Consider the following 22,209-nt stretch of genomic DNA (forward strand, 5'->3'; position numbering starts at 1 on the left):
CTGGATGTGTCCTATTCAGTATGGTTACCATATTGTTCATGATCTGTAGCTTGCCTTTTTTGGTAATAGCATCCAGTAACATTAACATCACGGATTTTAATTTTCATCAAAAGTGTAATCCGCAACTTCAGTGCAATGCGTATTTTTCAGTGGCTGGTTTTGCTGAAGTGAGCTGTGTTCACTACTTATGACCTTCTTGTTTAATAATAATTTTCCTGTTTTAGCTAAGCTGGCTGGAAGCTAACTATGTATGTAACAGAGTTGGAGCAGTCCTAGCTACTGTCAGGAATGAGGAGCAGCACCAGCTAATGCTTCACTACGTCAACAAGGAAGGTAAGATTGATTCAGAAAAGGGAAACTACTACATGTTTAACCCTTTGTAGAACGGATATTTGGAAGCAGAACCTTTTGGTTGGGCGCCACAAATCTGGTGGATCGCAGCTATTTCTGGACCTGGATGAGCACTGGCATTCCCGTGACTTACGCACAATGGAGCAGGAGGGAACCCAAGTCTGATCGAACAGGGCAAGACGCCTGCCTTGTCTTGGGAGCTGACAACTTGTGGCATAGTGAACCCTGCCAACGGAAACACAATTTCATTTGCGAAAATGTTTGTCAGCTAAATAATACATCGCTAGACAAAAGAGTATACATTTAAAATGGTTATATTGGGTTAATCAATCTGAAAATATATAAAAACAATATCCGAAGCAAAATTAATAGAAGTAATAGCCTTTCAACTATGCAAAAACCCAGATGGTTTTAGCTTTGGGTTTGTCTTAGTAATCTGAGAATTCAAAATAATCGCGACATTCAAATTAGTTTATTAAAAAATGTTCTTACATAAAACATTTCGATTCAAATTTATTTTGTCAATACATAGGAATATTTCAGTCTAGATTCCGTACTTCTAATATGTATATATAAATCTAATAATACATTATAATTAAAAATAGGGTTGACAAGTATAGATACATATGTATATAAATATAGATACATATATAGCAAAATATCAACCCCAAGAATGTTGAATCGCTCAGGTCCAGATTCGTATTTCTTTAGAAAAATCATGACACTAACAACTATTCTTACAGGGTATGCATTATTATCCACAGAGAATGTAACTCTAAACTTATATTGTTGGGAAAAGTATCACTCCTAGGGATATACATAAAGGAGACGATCGGGGATCAACTGTGAGGAAAACCAATACTCGTGATTAATACTCATTACAAATGTAATATATGTAATATGTATTATGGTAACTAAGTAAATTATATAAGAGCAAGGAACTGGAGTATCCCCAGCATCGAAAGCTCACTACAAAGCGATTATTCCGCAAACCGCAGCTGATTGATACGCAACTAAAGCTCTAAGGCTGTCTTGCCCAAAATTGAAAACCATACTCAAGGCATTTTTAATTGCACATACTCGGCTGATATTTTATTTAACACCTGCCCACATTTTTCGACTCACTTCGTCAGGACAGGTTAATTTACATCGTCATCGAACTGGCAACGCTTCTCGCAAATGAAGTAGCGCTGCTCTGAGCACTCCTCGTTCACCCAGAGCCCGTTGATGCCATTGATGCCAAGGCAGTGGCGGTTATCGCTGGAGTAGCCCGGTAGTCCGTTTTGGAAGTTGCGGTAGTTGAGGGCGCGACCCTTGCTGAACCACACCCAGTTGTTGTTGCTGGCCAGGTCGGTGCCCGAGGTCCAGAGCGGATCGGTCATCAGATCCTGCTGGCTCCGGGCGTAGTGGAAGAGGAAATTGCGCAGACTGCGCTGATCCTGCTCGGATGTGATGCTCACGAGGGTGTACCCGTAGGCGGCACAGGTGGCCTGGGCCTGGAACCAGTTCACTTTGGCGAAAGTGCCTATGGCGAACCTGCCATCGCGCAGACTAAATGGCGAGAATGCGGGCAACTGGGGCTCCTCGGCGGTGTCGTTCCCGGGAGCTGGGGATGTGGGTGAGAGGTCCGATTCCGGCAGAGACCAAGCCGAGCCGATGAGCAAACAAACCAGGAATAGGGAACGCATGTTGCTTTGTAATGCAAGTTGAGAGAGGAACTTCCCTTATATAGCCAATGCACTAATTACGCGGGCATTCATCAATGTCACTAGATAAGCCACTGAATCTGGGCATAAGTAAGTACTTTTCCCAAATTGGTTCAGCTCGCTAGCTTCAGCAGCTTCAGCTAGCTCCTTGCGTTATGCCATAAATATTGCCCCAGTAAATCTCAATTTTAAGCGCTGCGCAAATCCGCTGGCCATTTGTATGTTAAGGTTCGCGCTGGCTAATAATTTCATCCCACCCCAAAAGCCTTCGATCCAATGCATGTGCTGGAAATTTATCGAAAAAATGTAAAAAGCATATCTCATTTAACTCAGCTGTCAGTGGGGGAAATCCGAGGGCGAAAAAGAGACGTTATGACGGGTCAAGGATTGCCAATTGCCAAAGCGGAACCCTCGTCCAACTTTTCCCCATGCAATCTCGATGCACATTTCCTTTCGGCATCGCTCTGTGTTTGTGTGTTTGTGTGCTTGCCAAGTGTTTACGACTCCCGCTGGGATTAAACAGCAACGAAATGTGCAAACACAGATCGCTGCACTTCCTCCACTCCTTTATTCCTCTTTGAAATTCCTCTTCTTGGGGGAAAATGACATAGAATCAAAAATTGCTGGCTGCATTGTGGCAAGTGTGGCGTTCTGCGGGGCGTATGCGTAATATGAATTCTTGGAATGGCGTCCCATTCAGAATTGCATTTGCATTCGCCTCAATGCTGCACGATGGCCAGAGAATTCGCATTACAAAGAAGGTCATTCATTGTCAGGTGGAAGGTAATCGTTCAGTGCAGTAGTCTGTACTTACATAAGTATAGATATCTATATCAAATGCGTAATGTAAAGTACAAGTATAAATGAAGGAAATCGCAATATTTTAGACTCTGGCCCAATTACCTTTCAAATAAATATGTCTTCAGATATATGTGGACTCTTTCCAGCTGATATTACATTACGGATATATAACTATTATCGGATACATTTGTCGCAATGACGTCGTGCACCATGCTTTTCCCTTTAATCCATAACTTAAAGCAATTATGTATCTACTTTAAAAAAAAATCCATCTTTCCACCTGCCAAGATCAGGCATATTAGACTTATAATTCTTAGCTAAATGTTTCTTTATACTATTTAAGTGGTCCTGTGGCGCAATGGATAACGCGTCTGACTACGGATCAGAAGATTCCAGGTTCGACTCCTGGCAGGATCGGACTTTCACTTTTTTGTTTTAAATAGTCTATAAAATCCTGTAATATAAAATAGGATGGACGCTATTACATCATCAGTCCAATTCAGAAAATAAATAGAACAAGAAAGTCTGTGGCTTCCGATCATAGCGAGTGATACACCAATCAAAAAGTAACACGATAAATGCTTTTGTCGAGTTGCTCGATTATCAGATACCCGGTACTAAGCTTGAGTGCGAACGAGAGCTTTCAAATTTTTTTCGAAAAGAGATAGAAATAGACATAAAAAATAATAAAAGTTAAAAATATCCTACATATTTTTAAAAGTGACGGTTTGTGTGCGTTGCCTAAAAATGTTGTTGGCTACCAATAGGAATTGGCTAGAAATATATAGAATATACATATATTAAAAAAAATATCAAAACATTTATCAAAAGTGTGGGCATGGCAGTTTTTTTGCGGCTTGTGGGCATAAGTTTGGGCGTGGCAAAAAACTTTTTGGCAAATCAATACAAATTTACAAGACTAATAAAAAAAACGGCCACATGCCGTCCAAACCTGCCACGTTCACACTTTTGAAACATTTTTAATTTTTAACTGAGGAACGGGTATCTGATAGTCGGGGAACTCGACTAAAGCATTCTCTCTTCTTTTTTTTCATTTAATTCTTGTTCTTCACTATTTCTATTAGTATGCCTGACAAATTTTAAAATTTCTCGCTTCAACTTCCACTAGCTAAATAACGGGTATCACTTTCTAGCTTCCTTTTACCTGTTACATGCTTTTCAACGAATCTGGTACGCCCCTTTATTTTACGAGTAGCGGGTATAAAAACTAAAAAGAAAGAGCATATCACGACTTGGAAAAAATTAAAAAAAAAAAGCAATAGAGGAGAAAAAAATAAAATGTAAAAATTGAGGCTGATGGAAAAATATAATATATATTAATTTGTTATATTCAATTAGTTCTACTACGTTAAAAACACCGCTAGTTTAGCGGGAAAACAACTATAAATACCCAATGAGTTCTGAACACCTGAGGGTATATACTTGTGAAATAAGTCGTTAAAAATGCATTGCAAAATGCTATTTTAGAAGCTGTCCTGTTCATATTTTGCCAATTGTAATTTTCTGCCTATATGTATCTATAAAAATGACAACAAATTTCAATTGTTTAATATATTTTTATTAAAATTTTCTTTTTTGTGATAGTTGTTGTGTGCGATGTCTTTGAAAGAAATTGAACATATAATAAACTAAAAAACTCTTGGACACGACTTTTCAATAAATTCTTAAGCACGGACGAAGATTTACTATAACCCAGAAGTAATAAACATTTTAAAAATGGCAAACCCCAGATAAAAAGCCTTCCTCCTACTCGCCTGATTTTACCGAGATGTGCAATAAGAACCATTTAAGAGGTTATTTGATGAATTTCAACCTCCTTAAGGAATGCTTTCGATAGTCGACCTTCGCTTTACGTACTGTGAAAATGTCCAACAGTTGAAAGCCAAGCTCATTCTCTAGTTTTCCAACTCAAAGCATAAATTAAGTTGAACGATTTCCAGCGGATGGAGGGGCACCCATTGGCTTGCCGAGGAGTCTTTGGTGAATATATGCTGCGTGACTTTCCGCTGTAAGAGGGGTCCTTCCATCTTGTCGATGTCCTTGCTTTGAGCATTTACACCGGAGCAGCGCTAGCCATCTAATTTAATTGCCCTTTTCCTTGCAACCGACCAAAGATAAATAGCTGGAGCTAATAGATCATGTCATCTTGTCAACAAGTCTTTCAGTTTAATTGAGCATTCAACATGACGCGGCCAAGAACATCTTAATTTGTAGCAATGATGAATAGTTAAAAGGACACGGATCAATCTTCATACCCTTGGAGAGATGTATTGATTTCAGACATATGTTTTGCAGCGGCGGACATGCCCAGATTAACTCGTCTAGTGATCCTGATAAAATATACAGCTTTAATATATTTTTAAAAATAAGTAAGAAAAAGATTTATAATTATTTAAAATTGTATGCGGTTTGCGGGCATTACAAAATTTTTTTGGCGAATTCATAAAAAATGCGAATGCCCATAAATGAATAAAAATGGAAACATTTTTCAAAGTTGTAGTCGTAACAGTTTTGGCTTCTAGCTTAAATTGTTTCGGAGATCACGACATTCATACCAACTGATAGACGGACATGACCAGACCGATTCGGCTAGTGATCCAAATATGGACGAGGACATAAATATTACTTATCGGTAGCTCAGATCAGTGACGAACAAATCGGTGCCACAAAGTGCATCTTTAAGATTTAATCGTTCAATTTTTCTTTCATAAAGTTGGGGACAGCAAGGGTGCGTCCAGGCGCCCAGTTCGTTAATTAACCCATTTTCTGGTAAAGCAAGCGCAAGGTTTTGAGGGGGTAAAAAGTTTTGAGCTAATTAGAAGACGAGCAACGTAGGGAGCCATGCAATTCTCGAGTATATTAATTTAATGTCGATTTGCATGTAATTTCCCGCTCAAGGCGAAGTTTAATACCAGTTTCAGTGTGGTCATGATGCTAAAGTCGAGAGTAATCTAGCAGAAACACATTTATGCAATGGCCACTGGCTAATTAAAACTAATGGCCAAGTCAAGCAAGTAACGACCCACTGTCAGCTACTAGCGGCTGCAGGTGGATGTCCTTATCTGAGTGTCTTTCCTTGTTCGATTCGTCCTAGAAGGGCTGCGATTCAATCGGATGGGAAAACCACTCCCGCGAAAGGTGGCAAAAGTTACGCAACACTCGTATAAAAAGTCGCACGCGATTTCCCGATATGCCGAAGGGAGCAGTTGCTTGCAAATCCAAATAAGAAGGTCAGTCCAAAGTCATTGAGTTGCGTGCCACGCATTTGCCAGTGCCCTTGTCGGTGGCAGTTGCAGTTGCACCCTTAGAACAAGTCAACTGTAAATTGGCTTAGCTGCAGTTTATCATTAAATTTGATGTCATTTTATTTCCCATTGCATTCCACCTACATTTTTGGTTTCGCATGTGGAGCTTTACGTGATGTGGAGTTTTATTAAAAAAATATCTTCAAGTATTCTGCAGATCTTGTAGAAGTTTTCAAGACTTTTGTGCTGGACAGTGTCGAGATCACCAAGGAAACGTGAAGGGTGACTTCTACAATCATAAAAAAAAATGTTTTGTATTAGAGAATATAACCAAAGACTTAGGACAATTTTCCATGCACCACGCACTATAGAAGTAAGGCTTAAGACTTTACATTCAAGATAACGTGCCATGCAAATTTTGTGTTTTCTAATTTAAGTTTGATTTTTTAAACTTACGGGCGTTTTTTTTTCGTTGGCACTAAATTTAAACCGTATCCAAGTACATTCCAAGTACTCCCCTTACGCTAATGTTTCCCCCATAAAATTTTATTATTGTCCACTAGGACAGATTTTAAATAATAAATAAAAAGCTAGAACAAAAAAAAAAAAAAACTAAATTTAAGGGCGAATTGTTATTTGTATATTTGGTCCTAGTACTTCGTTCTAAATCAATTTGCCTTAAAACGACCGACGTAAATAAAATAAATGAACAAAAATTAAAAAGATAGAAGTTTCTCGTGTTTTGTGACTTACTTGAGTTTCTCAAAAAAGTCAATATATGTATGTATGTACATTAGAAAATACAAATTTTGCAGATGTGCCTTCAGTAAGAACATAATACAAATAAACCTCATAATTGTTTAAGGATTATTTTGTTAAATGAAAATATTTAAATGGCATAAACAGTTTTGTGTTTTTCTGCTTGTGGTATATTTAAAAATAAATTTTTATACCCGTGACTCGTAGAGTAAAAGGGCATACTAGATTTGTTTAATTAAATACTTTTCAACAAATCTAGCAAAATAAATCTTTTCCGACCATATAAAGTATATACATTAATTCCTGATCAGGATCAATAGCCGAGTCGATCTGGCCATGTCCGTCTGTCCAGGAACTATAAAAGCCAAAAAGTTGAGATGACGAATGCATATTTAGTTGGTCGAGTTTAAATTTAAATCTTTGTTTTCTTAAAAAATTAGTTATATTATTAGGCCATTAGTTATATTTAATACATGTTGCTACAGTAATAATAATAGTAATATAACAAGGCAGCTAAGAGTTTTCGACGGGGCCCACAACACGCGAAGATTTCAAGCGGTCCTTCATCTAAGTGCTAACCGAGCCGGACGATGCGTGGTAGGGTCGTTGGCAAAAGTCGTTTGGCTAAACGGAGTCCTTATACTCCGATATTCAGTTTGTCCATACACTGTATTGACTCTTTTTGTAAATAATAAAAAAATGTGGGGTTTTGAGTTTATTAACTAAAGTTTATTAATAATTTTGTAGGATGTAGATTAATTAATTACAAAATATAGCAGATAAGTTAATAATAATAAGATAATAATAATTAATTACAAAATATAGCAGATAAGTATTCAAGAGAATTGATCTTCCGTCTTTCGGCCAACGCCTTAGGACTGCACTCGTCAAAAGCTCGAACTGAACTCCGCTCTCCTTGTTTTTCTCCTTTTTCTCATCTTTTTCTTCGTTGTTCTCCTCTCGTCTGTCCTACTTAATCCTACTTTAGTGTTATAAGCATAAATGGTTCATGTCTTAGGTAAGGTAGGGAAAAGCAAGCACACCGAATGCATTGTTGACATCATCATAGTACGTCTTGAACTCTTCAACTTGGAGATTTGGCTTAGCTTTTAAATCGGTTTGTTCGCTTAGTCACTTGAAGTCCAGTCTTAATCTTGATCATGTTCGTCTTGATCAGGTCAATGTTCTCGTCAAAGCAATCATTTAAGTCCCGCGAAGTAAATGCAGACCCTCGATCATAAATAATGATTGCAGGGATGCTAGATACAATTACAATTACGCAGTTTTGTAATGACATAATTTGCCGTGGTCGATTAGTCGGGTACAGCCAACCAAACTTAGTAAAGGCATCCACAACTGCTACGAGATACTTTGGTCACCAAACTTCATAGCTGGGTAACTGCTGGGAGCGTCTATATGTTTTATACGTGTTCCCGATGGATGCTCCAATTCGTAATCAACTCTTGTAAAAATAAGGCCAAGCGGGCGACTGTTGTACAAAGTTCTTGATTTTCCAACGTTTTTGTGAAGGCTTTGCAATCGGTAATTATCTAAAAGTGGATGCCTAGATGATACACTTAGAATTTTGTGAATGCTTTGATGACTGCAAGAATCAGATTACGGCCCGGAATGAAGTTTGGCACTCCGTTCTGTCGCTTTGAGCCCCAGCTCCAGATTGTGCTTAAGCAAATTAAATCAAAACAAAGAATGCTATAATGGAGTTCCACGACTATCAATACCCGTTACTCAGCTAGAGTGACTGCGAACAGAAAATTTCAACACTTTCTAGAATATCGCTGGAAATTGGAAAAATAATAAAATTACAGTTTTGGGCAGACTATGTGCGTGGCAAAAAGTTTTGTTGGCAAATCGATAAAAATGAAAAAATATCTAAGCATTTTTCAAAACTGTGGGCGTGGCACTTTTGGATGTTTTGTGGGCAGATCCAAACGCAGTTTCGCGGACCAACACCAAACGGCATGTTTGCGTCCATGTTGAGATTATCGCGGTTGCCCGGATTGAAGGGCTCTGGATCGAACTTGTCTGGGTCCAGCCAGTACTGGGGATCCCGATAAATGACAAAAGCCGACATCCCGTGCGGCAGCTCCATGTTGTGGAGTGGTTCACCTCACCTTCCGCCGGTTGAGAGCACTCTCGTTCTATATAGACCACAATCGGATACTTGCGGAGTGTCTTGTTGAAACCCCGAGATAGGTAAGGCATCTCCTGAATACCTGAATACGCTCATTGCTTATGTGATCATCGTCAAAGAGTTAACGATCTCTTGCCGCAGCTCATAAAGCGACAGCGTTATTGTGGACGAACTAGTTTCAAATCCGGCGGTCTGAAAAGTAGCTGCCTGGGCAACTAAGTAGTCGAAGTTAATTATCTTTTACAACTTCTCCGGAATGGCAGCAGCCTTAAGAGCTTAAGAGCTAGAAGGATGTCCACAAGGTCGTTTCGCTTTTCACCTGTCCGTTCGCGCTCCGTTAGGACGAAGTTGCATGTTTAAAATTCACTTTTGCACTTTTAAAATTCCCTATCAGTAGGTTGCCTTTCAGCAATCTCCGAAGCTTTTTCGGTGTATAGTATACTTTGTATACACATATTTATTTATTTGATATACACGATTCGTTGAGAAGTATGTAACAGGTAGAAGACGGCTTCTCCGAAACTATGAAGTATATATGTATAACGATATAAGAATACTTTTTAACAAAAACAACGGACCGATCATTTTTTTCTATTAACTTTCTAACTGTTCCTATAACGGCTATCATATAGCAGTCGTCCGATTTAACAAAAAACTGCCGTCCACGGATTTGGATTTATTAACTCGCCTTCTGTCTGGAACATTTACTTATGTTGAATTTTTTTTCACTAAAACAACAATTCATTTTATGCAGCTATAGCCACTTTGATAAACATATTTAAAAAAAATTAAAAATTCGGTGGGACAAAAAACAAAAAAGTATCGATCCTGCCAGGAGTCGAACCTGGAATCTTCTGATCCGTAGTCAGACGCGTTATCCATTGCGCCACAGGACCGCATGGCAGCTTTAATTGTAAATGCCATGAAGATCTAAATTCCCTCAGTTAAAAAGCTATTCCGAGACGGCAAGAACCGCGCACTCTCAAAAAGTTAATTATTCCTCTTACCAGCACAGCCCGGCTAGCTCAGTCGGTAGAGCATGAGACTCTTAATCTCAGGGTCGTGGGTTCGAGCCCCACGTTGGGCGACATATTTTTTTAGATGTAATATTGCATAGGGCTTTTTGAAACCAACATGCTAAGCGAAGTCACACCTAAAACCCGCATGCGAAAGTCTACATTTTCTATCTTTTAATCGTACATAGGTTTACATACATGCGTTTTCCATTGTGCACAAGAGCGGAACGTAATATTTATTGGAGGGATTGAAAACGAGTGCATGAAATTCGAGTGCAATTTCAAAATAAAAAATAAACAACAAATTTTATTTTTCGAAAGTGGAGACGTGGCAGTTTTGGGCGGCTTGTGGGCGCTAAAGTGAGAGTGTCAACCTTCTGAAACAAACGTTCGCTGCGTTAGCATTAGTTTCGACTTCCTAGCTTTTATAGTTTTTGAGATTACAGCGTTCTTACGGCCAGATGGACATGGCCAGACCAACGACCAATATAAAAATTCTAAAGTCTTTGGCCAGATTGGTGGGGTCGGATTACTTCTACTGGTAACACGTAGCTATTAATTTTTAAATATTCTGGTCTTTAATTACAAAAAAAAATATTGCAAAGTTTTAGCACGAGATCTCTCGAACTGAGCCAATTGTTAGTTTTGACCAACAAATGTGGTCGTTGGCCCCATAGTGCTATTGCACAGAGTTAAGAGCGTAAAGATCTATAAATAGAATGTTTCTTGTGGTAGTAAACGCAACAACAATGCTTGAGAATACGTCTGCATACAGTCGCAGTATGCGTACAAGAGAGCGGCTGGCTGTTGAATAAATATTCAAGAGAAAAAGTGAGAAAGCATCATATGGTGTTAGGCATCTTCACCTTCTAATTATACCCGTTACTCGTAGAGTAAAAAGGTACTCTAGGTTCGTTAAAAAGTATGTAACAGGCAGAAAGAAGCGCTTCCGATCATAAAAAGGATATATATTCTTGATCAGTATCAATAGCCGAATCGATCTGGCCATGTCCGTCTGTACGTCGTGATCTCAGGAACTATAAAAGCTAGAAGTTATGTTCCCACGCCCACTCTAACTTCCACAAGCCGCCCAAAACTGTCGCGCCCACACTTTTGAAAAAATTTGTTTATTAATCTTATACATTTTTATCGATTTGCCAAAAATTTGATCATACATATTTGTATTTGTAATTTGTACATACATATGTATGGCCGTCAGTCTGTTTGCCTTTTGCGAATGAACGTCTTGAGAAGAGCTATTAAAATAATAATCAAAAATCAAGGATATGTAATGTGCTTAACATACCTTTTGAAAAAAGAATGCTATTTAATAATAAACGTTAAAAAAAATCGATCCTGCCAGGAGTCGAACCTGGAATCTTCTGATCCGTAGTCAGACGCGTTATCCATTGCGCCACAGGACCGCTTGCTATAAAAGTGTAAAAGTTCAAACAACTAGAATGCCAAGCTCGTAAATTACTTCTGCACACTGTTATCGACACCCCAATCCAAGCAGTGCATTAGGTGACATTTTCCCAAAATTACACATATGTGTATGTTAAGATATGTATATTTTTTGTGGCATATTCACATATTAAATGGAATGTTTACTAATTATATATGATATTCAAAAATTATTCGATGTGTTTTTCAGTTATGAAAAGAGATATACTTAAAATTTAATAATAGATTAACGTTCTTTGAATTAATGTGCTTACGGTTAGCAGCATATTCTAATAATTTTAAATGTTTCATTGGGTTCCCAAGCACGGCTACCTCCATATGTATGTAAGTAAACTTTGCATTCTTCGACTATTTTTTGTTGAATGCAACAAGGATGCAACTCCACCCCCTACAAAACCATGGACTGCAGCGACGCCAACACGCGTTGAGAGCGAACCAAAGCGTCATCACCGAGGGAGAAAATCAGTGGTTCTCAGTCCGTCGTTGACTTTCGAAGTGTGCAGTTCTCGAGAGCGGTAGAAGCCAGTAGTGGCAATCAATTGAAGACTAATCTTCCGAAGAAAAATGCGTGTTTCGGGGTCTAAGAAACGTTTTGAGGCCAATCGACGTTGTGCCCCGTAAGGCTTTTGTGGAAACTACTATTGGAATAGTTACTTAAATTATGAACCTATGTAGTTGTGTTTGGGTGTGTGTTTTAGTGAGTGAGCGGTGAAAAACGCGAACACAGAGTGCCAAAAGTAAACAAATTTAGTGCTTAGCTTCTGGAAGTTGCAGCATAGGGCATACGAGTCGTAAGTCTACAAAAGGTATCCGTCTTATTTGAATCTTTCTTTATCACTTTTCTTGGTGCCTTGCCTATTCTGTTTCTCACATGCTTTTTTGTTTTCATCGTCTGCTTCTGCTCGGGAGCAGAAAGAGAAGAGAAAACGTAATACAAAAGCACATATGTAGATTGGGGCAAGCAGACGTCGTTGTTGTTTCCCCATGCTCTTGTATTATTGCTTTTTTGTGGGCATAATTGTCTGCGTGGTTCTTGTGCTCTTTGTTTAGTTGCCGTTTCTTCTTCGCACTTACATTCGTTCGTAAGTACATATGTATATTGGTGTGTGCTTGCCGTTCTCTCTTTCTTTGCGGTTCTTTCTCTCTATCTTTATATTGTACTCTCTTCTCATTCCCTATGTGTGTTTGTAGGCCTCCGCGGAAGCAGAAGACTCGCAGACTCTGCGAACGTCGCGGTTAACTCGTTAATGTTGTTAATGCAGGTCTACCATCGGAACTCTGCTTTTATTCAAAGTACGAATGTTCTATTTATACTAACATTTTGGGAAGGTTTTAAGCTACTCGCGATTTTGGTGAACTATAGGAACTTGTATGCATAAACGCGTATTAACTTTAAAGAATTTTTTTATTTTTATCATTTTAACCGTTTTTTTTTAATTTATTTTTTTTAATCGTTTTTTTTTTCGATTATATATCGACAAACTTGTTGATGGATATTGTGGAAAATTTCGCCTTAATAACACTAAACAAAATATATAAATAATATATTACAAAAAAATTAAGAAGACTATGGAAGAGTGCGCAATGAAGACGAGTATACATTTAAATAAAAGTATTCTAGATTGAAGAAAAATAGAAGTACGATACAAAGCTTATTTCAGCATGCCATATACATATGTACATACATATACCATCTTCATATGTATAGCAGTGGTGCAGTTAACGCCATGTCATAATTATTACAGGTTGAATAAGAATATGATCAGAATATGATCCGTAGTATAAAAGCAATAATTGTGAAAATGTTTCCACAGAGTTTGAAATATGCGAATAACAATAAAGTATCCTTTTTGTTTTTAATTAAACAGAAGATATACATAATTCAATGATTCACCTTATAGCCACCGAAATATTTGCCGAAATTCACTTCGCAATTGAATGTGGTAATTACCTTTAAAATACCTCACTAAAAAGGAAAACATTTTTGTAAAATCTGGCATTCATTCGTTCGGTAACACAAACGGCGCTATTCTGAACAAAAGTTCTAGAGTCTTTTGGGCCCTATCAACATGCTAAGTGCAACAGAAAACAAGTCTAGCAGGCCGAGAGACATCGTCGTCCATTTTGGGTTGCAACTTCGCCATAGGACGCTACAGCAGACATTTGTTGAAAGCGAAAATAGCGCAGAGAATGGGGATGGTGCAAAATGTTCGACGTCCCCTTTGCCTGCAGAAAAGTATCTCGCGGATACATATGTATCTAAAAACCGCCGCACAGAACATAGTAGAACCAGGCACTAGCAACTAAATATAATGCGCGGCGCTCACACTTATGCAGTCTCGTATAAATATCCCGCCTTGTGTTGGGCCGTTTGCAATTTCATTTTCATTGCAACTTCATGCCCCTGACATCGGACTCAATGCTTGTCCGTCCGCCATCCGGTCTACTCTGCCGCTGTTGCGTTGAGTTCTGAAACGATTATAGTTTCCATCTCTTGGAGTCTTTAACGCAATCTGCCTGTTTCTACGCTCTTTCTTTGACAATGGCATGTTGTCAGACGGGAAAGCCCATTGGAGTTGTCCAGTGCAATCCGCAATCTCAGTATGTCTGTGCGAATGTGCGAGTGTGGGAGCTGCTCACCCTAACCTACGCAACAAAAAATGTATTGCGTCGGTAAGTTCCCTCATATCGCTTTATTTTGTATCTACGCGGCATACATTATTTCTCTTATCTTCTATTCTATCCGGCTTTACTCCTTTTTTTCTTCATTAGTTAGTGTTCAACTTCCGATTTTGTGTAGCGGACGAAAATACATTCATTAACAATTATTTTATTTAGACTTCCTCCGAAGTTTTCAGTGGCTAGACCAGATTTTTTCGTCTCTGTACCGAAATCGATACTACTCAAATTCTCCGCAATAAATTATTTTTAAATCTTTTTAATCGTCGTATATACATAAAATTTAGCTGTGAGCAAAAAAAAATCTTTACGAGGTAAGATAAAAGTCACTTCAAGTCCGAAAGTGCCTGATATCAAGCTGAATTAAGACATCAAGTATTACTATTTATTTTAGGTAAACAATTTTTTTGTTGTGTAATATATTGATTGTTCTTTTTATTTTATTTACCATTGAGTAATTTGACTTCAATGAAACATCAACAGATTATAAACTAATTTTATACACATTTATTTATGTGTTATTTTTACTTTGTATTTACAACTACATACATATTTAAATCATTTAAATTTTAAATCAAGTTTAAATCATAAAAAACTGACAAAATTTTTAAAGTTATATACAAAAATAAAGAGATTCATACTTAAATTGTTGCCTTAGGAAATTGTAATTGATAATATTAAAAAAGATGTCATAGTTAAGAGCCATTGCTTCGGCAAAGCTAGCTTCTACTCTTTTTACATTGGTTTAATTTAAAAATATTAAAAAATAAAATTGGCTGGCACAATTTTCTTGTTTTGAGTCAAATACCCCAAAGTGCTTTGCTTACACGTTGAAAATGAGAGTACCCATTTTTGATTGGAAATAACAACGGAAAGCAAAATGAGTTTTACACTTACAGCTTAGTTAAATTAATGTCTGTAAAGACTAAGCTGAAAATAAAACGGACAAAAGTACTAGGATCGATAACGTTTCCTTGTACCTTACGTTTCCAAGCGTTTCCGACCATATAAACCGACGAACAATAGCGAAGTCGATCTGGCCATGTCTGTCTGTCCGTCCATATGAACGTCGAGATCTCAGGAACTATTACAGAGACAAAGGCGCAGCACATATTGCTACACCCACTCTTACGCCCACAAACCACCAAAAACTGCCACGTCCACACTTTTGGAATGTTTTGATATATTTTCACTCTAACGCCTGAAAACTGTTACGCCCACAGTTTTAAACAAAATATAATGCTATAGTCGAGTTGCCCGACTATCAGATACCCGTTTACTCAGCTATTGGAAGTGCAAACGAGAAATTTTAACATTTTCTGGAATATTGGAATATCGGTAGCAATTGTGATAAAAAAATAATAAAATGAAGAAAACTTAAAATTTTGTTTAAACATGTGGGCGTGACAGTTTTGTTCAGTTTGGGCGCGGCAAAAAGTGTGGGGGTTAGAGTGGGCAACATTTGGAAGCAAACTCAACAGCTTTTGCAGTTCCAGAGATCGAGGCATTCATACGGACAAACGGACAGACGGACCTGGCCAGATCGACTCAGGTCTTGATCCTGATCAAGAATATATGTACATACTTATATACTTCACATGGTCGGAATAATGAGATTGATATGCCAAAAATATTGTTGAACTTTCGAATATTCGCACTCCCACTAGCTGAGTAATGGATATCTGATAGTCGAGGAATAGCTTTTATAGTTCCTGAGATCTCGACGTTCATATGGGCAGACAGGGGGCCATTCTTCCGGGTCGGAAACGCTTCCTTCTACATCTATGGATAGCCGTTATAAAAACATACCAGAGCTAAAAGGATAAACTTGCTCTACATGTTTATCACAAACAAAAAAGATCCGCCCAACGTGGGGCTCGAACCCACGACCCTGAGATTAAGAGTCTCATGCTCTACCGACTGAGCTAGCCGGGCTGAATAATGTATATTATAAACTACCTAATGTCGGCCAGACGCAGTATAATTCCAAAATGGTTGCAATAGGATGTAGGGAATAAAAAACTCGCAGTAATTTAAAACAAAAGGGATCGAAATTGACCAGTCGAAATAGTTCATTATAAAATGTTCTTTCCAGATTAGAAAAAAATTATATTTAAAGAAACATTTTTGAACGGTGAGCAGCTTTGAAGGCGTTTTAATATTTTTCAAATATTTTGGATTGGAAAGTTTTGATCGGTTTGGGGACATTAAAATGGGCGGGGTGTTATTCAACAATCTTATGAGTGCACGCCATGTCACATAGTTCACTATGATGCAGACAGCCGGAAGATCAGAAGAGCATGGCTAGATTAATTTTGATAGTTATCCTGATGACAAATTTATATTTGCTAATCAAAACGGGTAATTAAATAACGGGTAAGCGCACTACATTTAGCAAAATAAATATAAATATAAATATATTTTACTTAAAAAAGGAGGATCCGATTATAGCAAATGGAATGTCTTTCGATGCGCATTTAGCAACAATATGAGGGATATTACTCCGCGCTGTTTTTGTATATAATCCCCAAAGTTTTACGGTAAACTTATTACCTTATGATTGGACTAGACTGTGCTCTAATATTGCGATAAAAAATAATATTCGCCCAACGTGGGGCTCGAACCCACGACCCTGAGATTAAGAGTCTCATGCTCTACCGACTGAGCTAGCCGGGCTAGATATTCGAAGTACAGAAAAAAAACGGAAGCAAATTTTGCCAAATCAGAACGGTTATATGAACATCTTCGACATTTCAAAATTAAAAAACTTTTACGATCGATTTATTATACTAGTAAAATACTAGTAAAATAAAAGATTTTTTAAAAAGTATGTAGCAGGTAGATGAAGCTTTTCAAACCCCATTAGTTAAATTTTTTCTTAATTAGGATCCCTAACTGAGTCGTTCTGGCCATGTCCTTCTGTCTATTTGTTTCTCCGTATGAACTTTGAGATTTCGTGTACCATGAAAGCTAGAATGGAAGTTTAAGCATGCATATACTGAGCACGGGGCCAAAAACAACAGCCAAAAACTGTCACGCCCAATAAACTATGTTTTGACTTTTTATGAACATCATTTGTTATACCCTTGCAAAAGCACATATATTGATTTTAGTCAGAAATGCAACACAGGAAAGGAGACCATATGTTTAAAATACATACAATACATAAATACATACATACATGTATATATACATACAAATGTAATATGTAATCATATATCATACATCATGATCATGATCATACATCATTATATCATTTATCGGCATTTTCTAATTTTCTAATTATATAATTACTGCAAGAAAATACATATACATATGTACTTTTTATCCAAGCATTGACTTAGAAATAAGGTTAGCCTAGACGACCTCTCTCTCTCTTATTCACCAACAGTGGTAATTCCTAAGACATTAATTCGGAAATCATCACCATTTTGTAACCATAAAACAAAAATAAAATCAACAAAAATCATAGAACTGCTGTGATATTCCGTAGATTTTGGCGATGCCAGTGGCGTAACTGAAAATATTGTTTTAAGTTGATCAAGTGGCCCGGCTAGCTCAGTCGGTAGAGCATGAGACTCTTAATCTCAGGGTCGTGGGTTCGAGCCCCACGTTGGGCGAATTATACATTTTTTTTAAAATTTAATAATTTTTTTAATAAAGTAGGCCAGATGCAAGGCTCGTAAGTATCTACTATTTAACAGCAGAAAACTCTTTTAATCGCCACTGTTAAGTAAGGGGTATATCTAATAGATCGAGAGAAATATAGATGGTCACGCAGCCTGCGCTAATATGTACCTTAGGGATGTGGACCCCAGATTTAGTGGGCAAACTAGTAAGCGGACCACATTTAAAAAATAATAGGAGTATAATCTGTGTTCTATCTATATAAAAAATATCTTTTTAAACTTTTTTTTTTGATTTTTCGAAAACGAGCTTAACAATTTCGTTCAAAACTTAAAGCTGTGTAGCGCTTGAAATGCAACGCGGTACAAAATATCTGTTTAAAGTTATTTATTAGTTAGTTATTATTAAAAAAAACAACAAATTCCCCAATTTACCGTTTTCGCTTATAAATTTTGTATGAGCATATCCAAACGCTATTTTGAGGCATGTTACTAAATAATGCCAAATAGTATTATTTTTTAGTTTTTAATAAATTGCTAGTATAGCCATTAACACCCTGAAGTTAAAAAAAGCATTTTCATACGCTATCTTTGCTTTTTAAAAGTTGTTATCTTAATACCTCGAATAAACCTTTTCAATTTTGGTTACAAAATTTACATTTTTGAATTTAAGATACACATTTTTCAAAAGGTGGGCGTAACAGTTTTGGGTAGTTTATGGGCGTTAGAGTGGGCGTGGCAAAAAGTCTTTCTGCACATCGATCGAAATTTACAAGATTTATAAAAAACATGAAATAATATCAAAACATTTTTCAAAAGTGTGGGCGTGGCAGTTTGTTGGCGGTTTTTTGGCGTCGTGGCAACATTTGGAAACAAATTTGCACTGCGTCTATGTTTCAGGAAGCTGTAAGCTTAATCTCAATTCTCTAGCTTATATAGTTCCTGAGATCGAGGTGTTCATACGGCCGAGTAACGGGAAAACAAGTGACGGATGGCAACCTCAAAAGTACAAAAGTTTTGATTTCAAATTGTACACGTATGTTTGGACTCAATATTCTAAATTTATAGAATAAAATAGAAACATAAATCTAAAAAACTTATTCCGCCCCCGGGTGGACTCGAACCACCAACCTTTCGGTTAACAGCCGAACGCGCTAACCAATTGCGCCACGGAGGCTTCGGTATTCTTACAAAGTTACACTAAAATTCTAGCAAGAACCCATTCAAAAATTCTTTTAAGGGATTTACTATGAAATATTTTATTTTCAAATTTTTTTTTTTTACTTATTTAAGGGCCTCCGTGGCGCAATTGATTAGCGTGTTCGACTGTTAACCAACATTTTGGTGGTTCCAGTCCACCCGGGGGCGCGTATCAATTTCGGGGTTTTTTTCGAATTTTTTTGACTTAAATTTAATGGAAACGATCTCCATAAATATTAAATAAGTTTTGTCAAATTGTAATAATATGATTGGTTTTTTCAGATAATTTCAAATGAATATATAATTAAATATTTCTTCATAATTAAGAATCATCTGCCTCCGTGGCGCAATTGGTTAGCGCGTTCGGCTGTTAACCGAAAGGTTGGTGGTTCGAGTCCACCCGGGGGCGCTTTATTTTTGAATAAAGTTAAAAAATAGGTAAACACAAAAAAATATATCCGATCCTGCCAGGAGTCGAACCTGGAATCTTCTGATCCGTAGTCAGACGCGTTATCCATTGCGCCACAGGACCTTGTAGTGGTATAGAAGGTATCATTTCAGCATCTGTAAGTGAGACCTACTCTATGAATTTGTTTGAAAAGAAATCCACCTTACAACACCCTGCAGAGAAATTTTTTCAGATCCTATCCTACTTACATATCTTTATCTCCCTTGCACTTCTTTTAGCAGTAACGGGTATGTGATCGTCGATATACGTTCTCTGTGGTTCATCACCGAGGTGTAAAAAGAAAACAAGCCCTCTTAAAGAGATTTTGTCGATCTGAGTTTCAGCAGTTAAAATAAATAGACCCTTTATTGTTAAGAAAATATATAATCCGACTTTATAAAGCATACATATGTGACCACTGGTTGAATGAATCATAGGAACTAAAAAGATGAAAAATTAATATTATACACCCAGAAAAATTAGGAACATAAAAAATTCTATATCGGTTACTCTCTGATTTTGAGACGAAGGAAATCTTGGCTTTTACAAAGTTTTTAATATTATTATTTGTTAAATAATTATTGAAAAAAATATTTTATTTGTAACATTTCTTTAAAATAAAATAAAGTTTTTAATACAAACTTTGTATTTTTAATTGGCAATTCGAATCAAGAGCGGTTTGTCTTAAAACAGCGAGATCGCTTCATCTCAAGAGCATGAGTCGATCTTGACTAGACTTGAGATCAAAAATACTTAAATCGAGATCGTTGTGAACGGATTTTTCTCTTAAATTTCTTTTAATTCGCACGAAACGGGCAGTGTCATTTAACCCCTAAGAAAAAAATTGGTGATTTTTGTTTATTTTTTTATTATTGTGTTTCTCAAGGTTGTGCATTTTACATTTTATATACTTTATCTATACATATTTATAGCCTAAATTAATGTTCTGAGTATTGACACGGTTTTCTCTGGATTTAACAGGTCCTAATAATAAATTAAATGAAACAAGAAAAAACTATTTAGTCGAGTTCCTCGACAGATATCGCCCCTCAGATAGTAAGAGTGCGAGAAAGAAATTTTAAAATTCCTTTAATATATCGATTAAATTTGCAAAAAAAAAAAATTAATAAAATAAAAACTTTTTTGAGGGCGTGAAAGCTTGGGTTGTGGAAGTTAGAATAGGAGAGACCGAAAAGTTTTTGGCATTTCTAATTTGTCTATGATCGTCTGTCCGACCGTATGACCGTCGAGATCTGGAAAAGCCAGGCAAGTGCCGCCCAAAATTGTGAAACTTCTTTGAGAACTTCCACTAGATGGAATCGGGTATCTGATAGTCAAGGAAATCGATAGTTTTAAGTGCAAACTTTGTTGCCCATTAAAAATTTGTTTGCTTTATTTTTAATTTTGTTGTTTTTCTGTCCAATTTCTATTGACAAGCTAGGAAAATTTGAAAATTTCCTTTGAAAATGCACTTCCACTACCGGTCTAACAGTCATAAAATTTCTATTGTTTTATTCGTAAAATAACAAAAAATCAATAATAACAAAAAGGCTCTGCTGTTTTCTGTGAATTTAGTTATAAAAAATGTTATTTGAGCTTGATAGTTTTACCGGAAAATCCATTTCTTTATCATTTGCGTTCGGAAGGTGTCAACCTTCAATTTGACAATTTTAAAATACTGTTGAGTAAATAATGTAAAAAAAAATGTGTAAAGACACAAAAGTTTTTTTTTCAATTCAAAGGCAACATTTTCTTGGTTGAAAAAAATAATTTTCTCCTAATAACTTATTTAATACGATTGGAACTTTTATGAAAAATACTGTTCTTGAATTGTTATCGACTTTTCCCCTCTGTTTTTAGTGCAGAATTAATACAAAAATGCAATGATTGATATCAGAACTAGCGTATGTTAGAGCTACAAGTTTTAGACACTCCATCTCAACATAATCCTGTAAACTTTAGTTTCTCATATATTCAGCAATAAGCTGATTAAATACAGAGATCTTTTCGAGTCTTTTAAGACGATTTAATTAATACCTAGAATTGACCCAGATAAGCGTTCTAAGCACAATTCGTGCATTTTACTTTTTACTATTCCAACCGTCCTCAACCTTCGTCACATGATGTATCTGTTCAAATGTACAACGCCCTGAAAAAAAAAAAAACAAAAATACAAAAGCCAAAAAAAAAAATTAAATAAAAGCGTGGCAGAGAAACAAGAGTGCATACAACTGCAGCCAAATATAAACAACCATCGAGAAATAGGCCGCTCTGCTCTGCTCTGCTACTTTCCATAGTAGTATTGTTGTAGAGTCCTCATCGCAGAGAGCTGTTGCAGTCTGCTAAGTGCAAGAGCATGCTCCGTTCATCGGCATCCATCGGCAATTTACGTCATCGGTACTGGGTGTACTTTAGTTGTCTCATCTTCTCCCGTTTTCAAGTTTCATTTTTCGCCCCTATCCTTTGCTATCGTACAACCATCTGCACAGGCCGACAAGCGGATAGAAATCAACGAGTGAAAGGAAAATGATAACCGCACAATCCCAACAAATACTTAGAAACAATTTTTAATAGGTCAATTTCAAATTTATGAAAGGTATAGAAAAAAGTGCAAATTAGAAGCAAATTTTTTAAACAACCTAAAACCTGCATGCTTACTAGTTCAAGATAGCTTAACGATCAATTGACGAACGGACAAGCGGACTTGGCTAGATCGCCTCGTATTGACTACTTATACATAT

At 36.9% G+C, this 22,209-nt stretch overlaps 3 protein-coding genes and 10 non-coding genes across 14 annotated transcripts in view; 6 read left to right on the plus strand and 7 right to left on the minus strand.

Annotated features, from left to right (window-relative positions):
* Window positions 1-17: 17 nt before the first annotated feature.
* Window positions 18-803, plus strand: LOC6540974 (rheacalcin-2). The gene is made up of 3 exons (XM_001970740.3): window positions 18-167; window positions 225-333; window positions 384-803. Exons 1-3 carry the CDS (start codon window positions 21-23, stop codon window positions 656-658), a joined length of 531 nt encoding a protein of 176 aa, XP_001970776.1. The 5' UTR covers window positions 18-20; the 3' UTR covers window positions 659-803.
* Window positions 804-1,425: 622 nt separating this feature from the next.
* Window positions 1,426-2,046, minus strand: LOC6540982 (macrophage mannose receptor 1). The gene has a single exon (XM_001970741.3). The coding sequence runs from the start codon at window positions 2,037-2,039 to the stop codon at window positions 1,491-1,493; it is 549 nt and encodes a 182-aa protein (XP_001970777.1). The 5' UTR covers window positions 2,040-2,046; the 3' UTR covers window positions 1,426-1,490.
* A 1,156-nt stretch (window positions 2,047-3,202) lies between these two features.
* Trnar-acg lies at window positions 3,203-3,275 on the plus strand. Its single transcript has one exon. It is a non-coding gene; the product is annotated as a tRNA-Arg (tRNA).
* A 6,583-nt stretch (window positions 3,276-9,858) lies between these two features.
* Trnar-acg lies at window positions 9,859-9,931 on the minus strand. The gene has a single exon. It is a non-coding gene; the product is annotated as a tRNA-Arg (tRNA).
* Window positions 9,932-10,049: 118 nt separating this feature from the next.
* Window positions 10,050-10,122, plus strand: Trnak-cuu. Its single transcript has one exon. It is a non-coding gene; the product is annotated as a tRNA-Lys (tRNA).
* Window positions 10,123-11,402: 1,280 nt separating this feature from the next.
* On the minus strand, window positions 11,403-11,475 carry Trnar-acg. The gene has a single exon. It is a non-coding gene; the product is annotated as a tRNA-Arg (tRNA).
* A 507-nt stretch (window positions 11,476-11,982) lies between these two features.
* The window catches only part of LOC6540885 (ecdysone receptor), a 75,553-nt gene continuing 65,326 nt past the window's right edge, over window positions 11,983-22,209 (plus strand). For both annotated transcript variants that reach the window (XM_026979154.1, XM_001970742.3), the window contains exon 1: window positions 11,983-12,321. The gene's annotated coding sequence lies outside the window, so the exon portion shown is untranslated. The remainder of the gene's footprint in view (window positions 12,322-22,209) is intronic.
* Trnak-cuu lies at window positions 16,057-16,129 on the minus strand. Its single transcript has one exon. It is a non-coding gene; the product is annotated as a tRNA-Lys (tRNA).
* On the minus strand, window positions 16,798-16,870 carry Trnak-cuu. The gene has a single exon. It is a non-coding gene; the product is annotated as a tRNA-Lys (tRNA).
* Trnak-cuu lies at window positions 17,742-17,814 on the plus strand. Its single transcript has one exon. It is a non-coding gene; the product is annotated as a tRNA-Lys (tRNA).
* Window positions 18,924-18,997, minus strand: Trnan-guu. The gene has a single exon. It is a non-coding gene; the product is annotated as a tRNA-Asn (tRNA).
* Window positions 19,356-19,429, plus strand: Trnan-guu. The gene has a single exon. It is a non-coding gene; the product is annotated as a tRNA-Asn (tRNA).
* Trnar-acg lies at window positions 19,480-19,552 on the minus strand. Its single transcript has one exon. It is a non-coding gene; the product is annotated as a tRNA-Arg (tRNA).

The sequence above is a fragment of the Drosophila erecta genome, unplaced genomic scaffold (genome assembly GCF_003286155.1).
Source record: "Drosophila erecta strain 14021-0224.00,06,07 unplaced genomic scaffold, DereRS2 tig00000055-arrow-pilon, whole genome shotgun sequence".
Lineage (NCBI taxonomy): Eukaryota > Metazoa > Arthropoda > Insecta > Diptera > Drosophilidae > Drosophila > Drosophila erecta.

What these genes read in the sequence shown, in the direction of transcription:
- LOC6540982 (XM_001970741.3), bottom strand. Translation starts at nt 2,039, where the DNA reads ATGCGTTCCCTATTCCTGGTTTGTTTGCTCATCGGCTCGGCTTGGTCT.
- LOC6540974 (XM_001970740.3), top strand. Translation starts at nt 21, where the DNA reads ATGGTTACCATATTGTTCATGATCTGTAGCTTGCCTTTTTTGGTAATA. An exon ending in CAGTGGCTGGTTTTGCTGAA is followed by an intron (nt 168 to 224) that starts GTGAGCTGTGTT and finishes TTCCTGTTTTAG; the next exon opens with CTAAGCTGGCTGGAAGCTAA. An exon ending in TCACTACGTCAACAAGGAAG is followed by an intron (nt 334 to 383) that starts GTAAGATTGATT and finishes AACCCTTTGTAG; the next exon opens with AACGGATATTTGGAAGCAGA.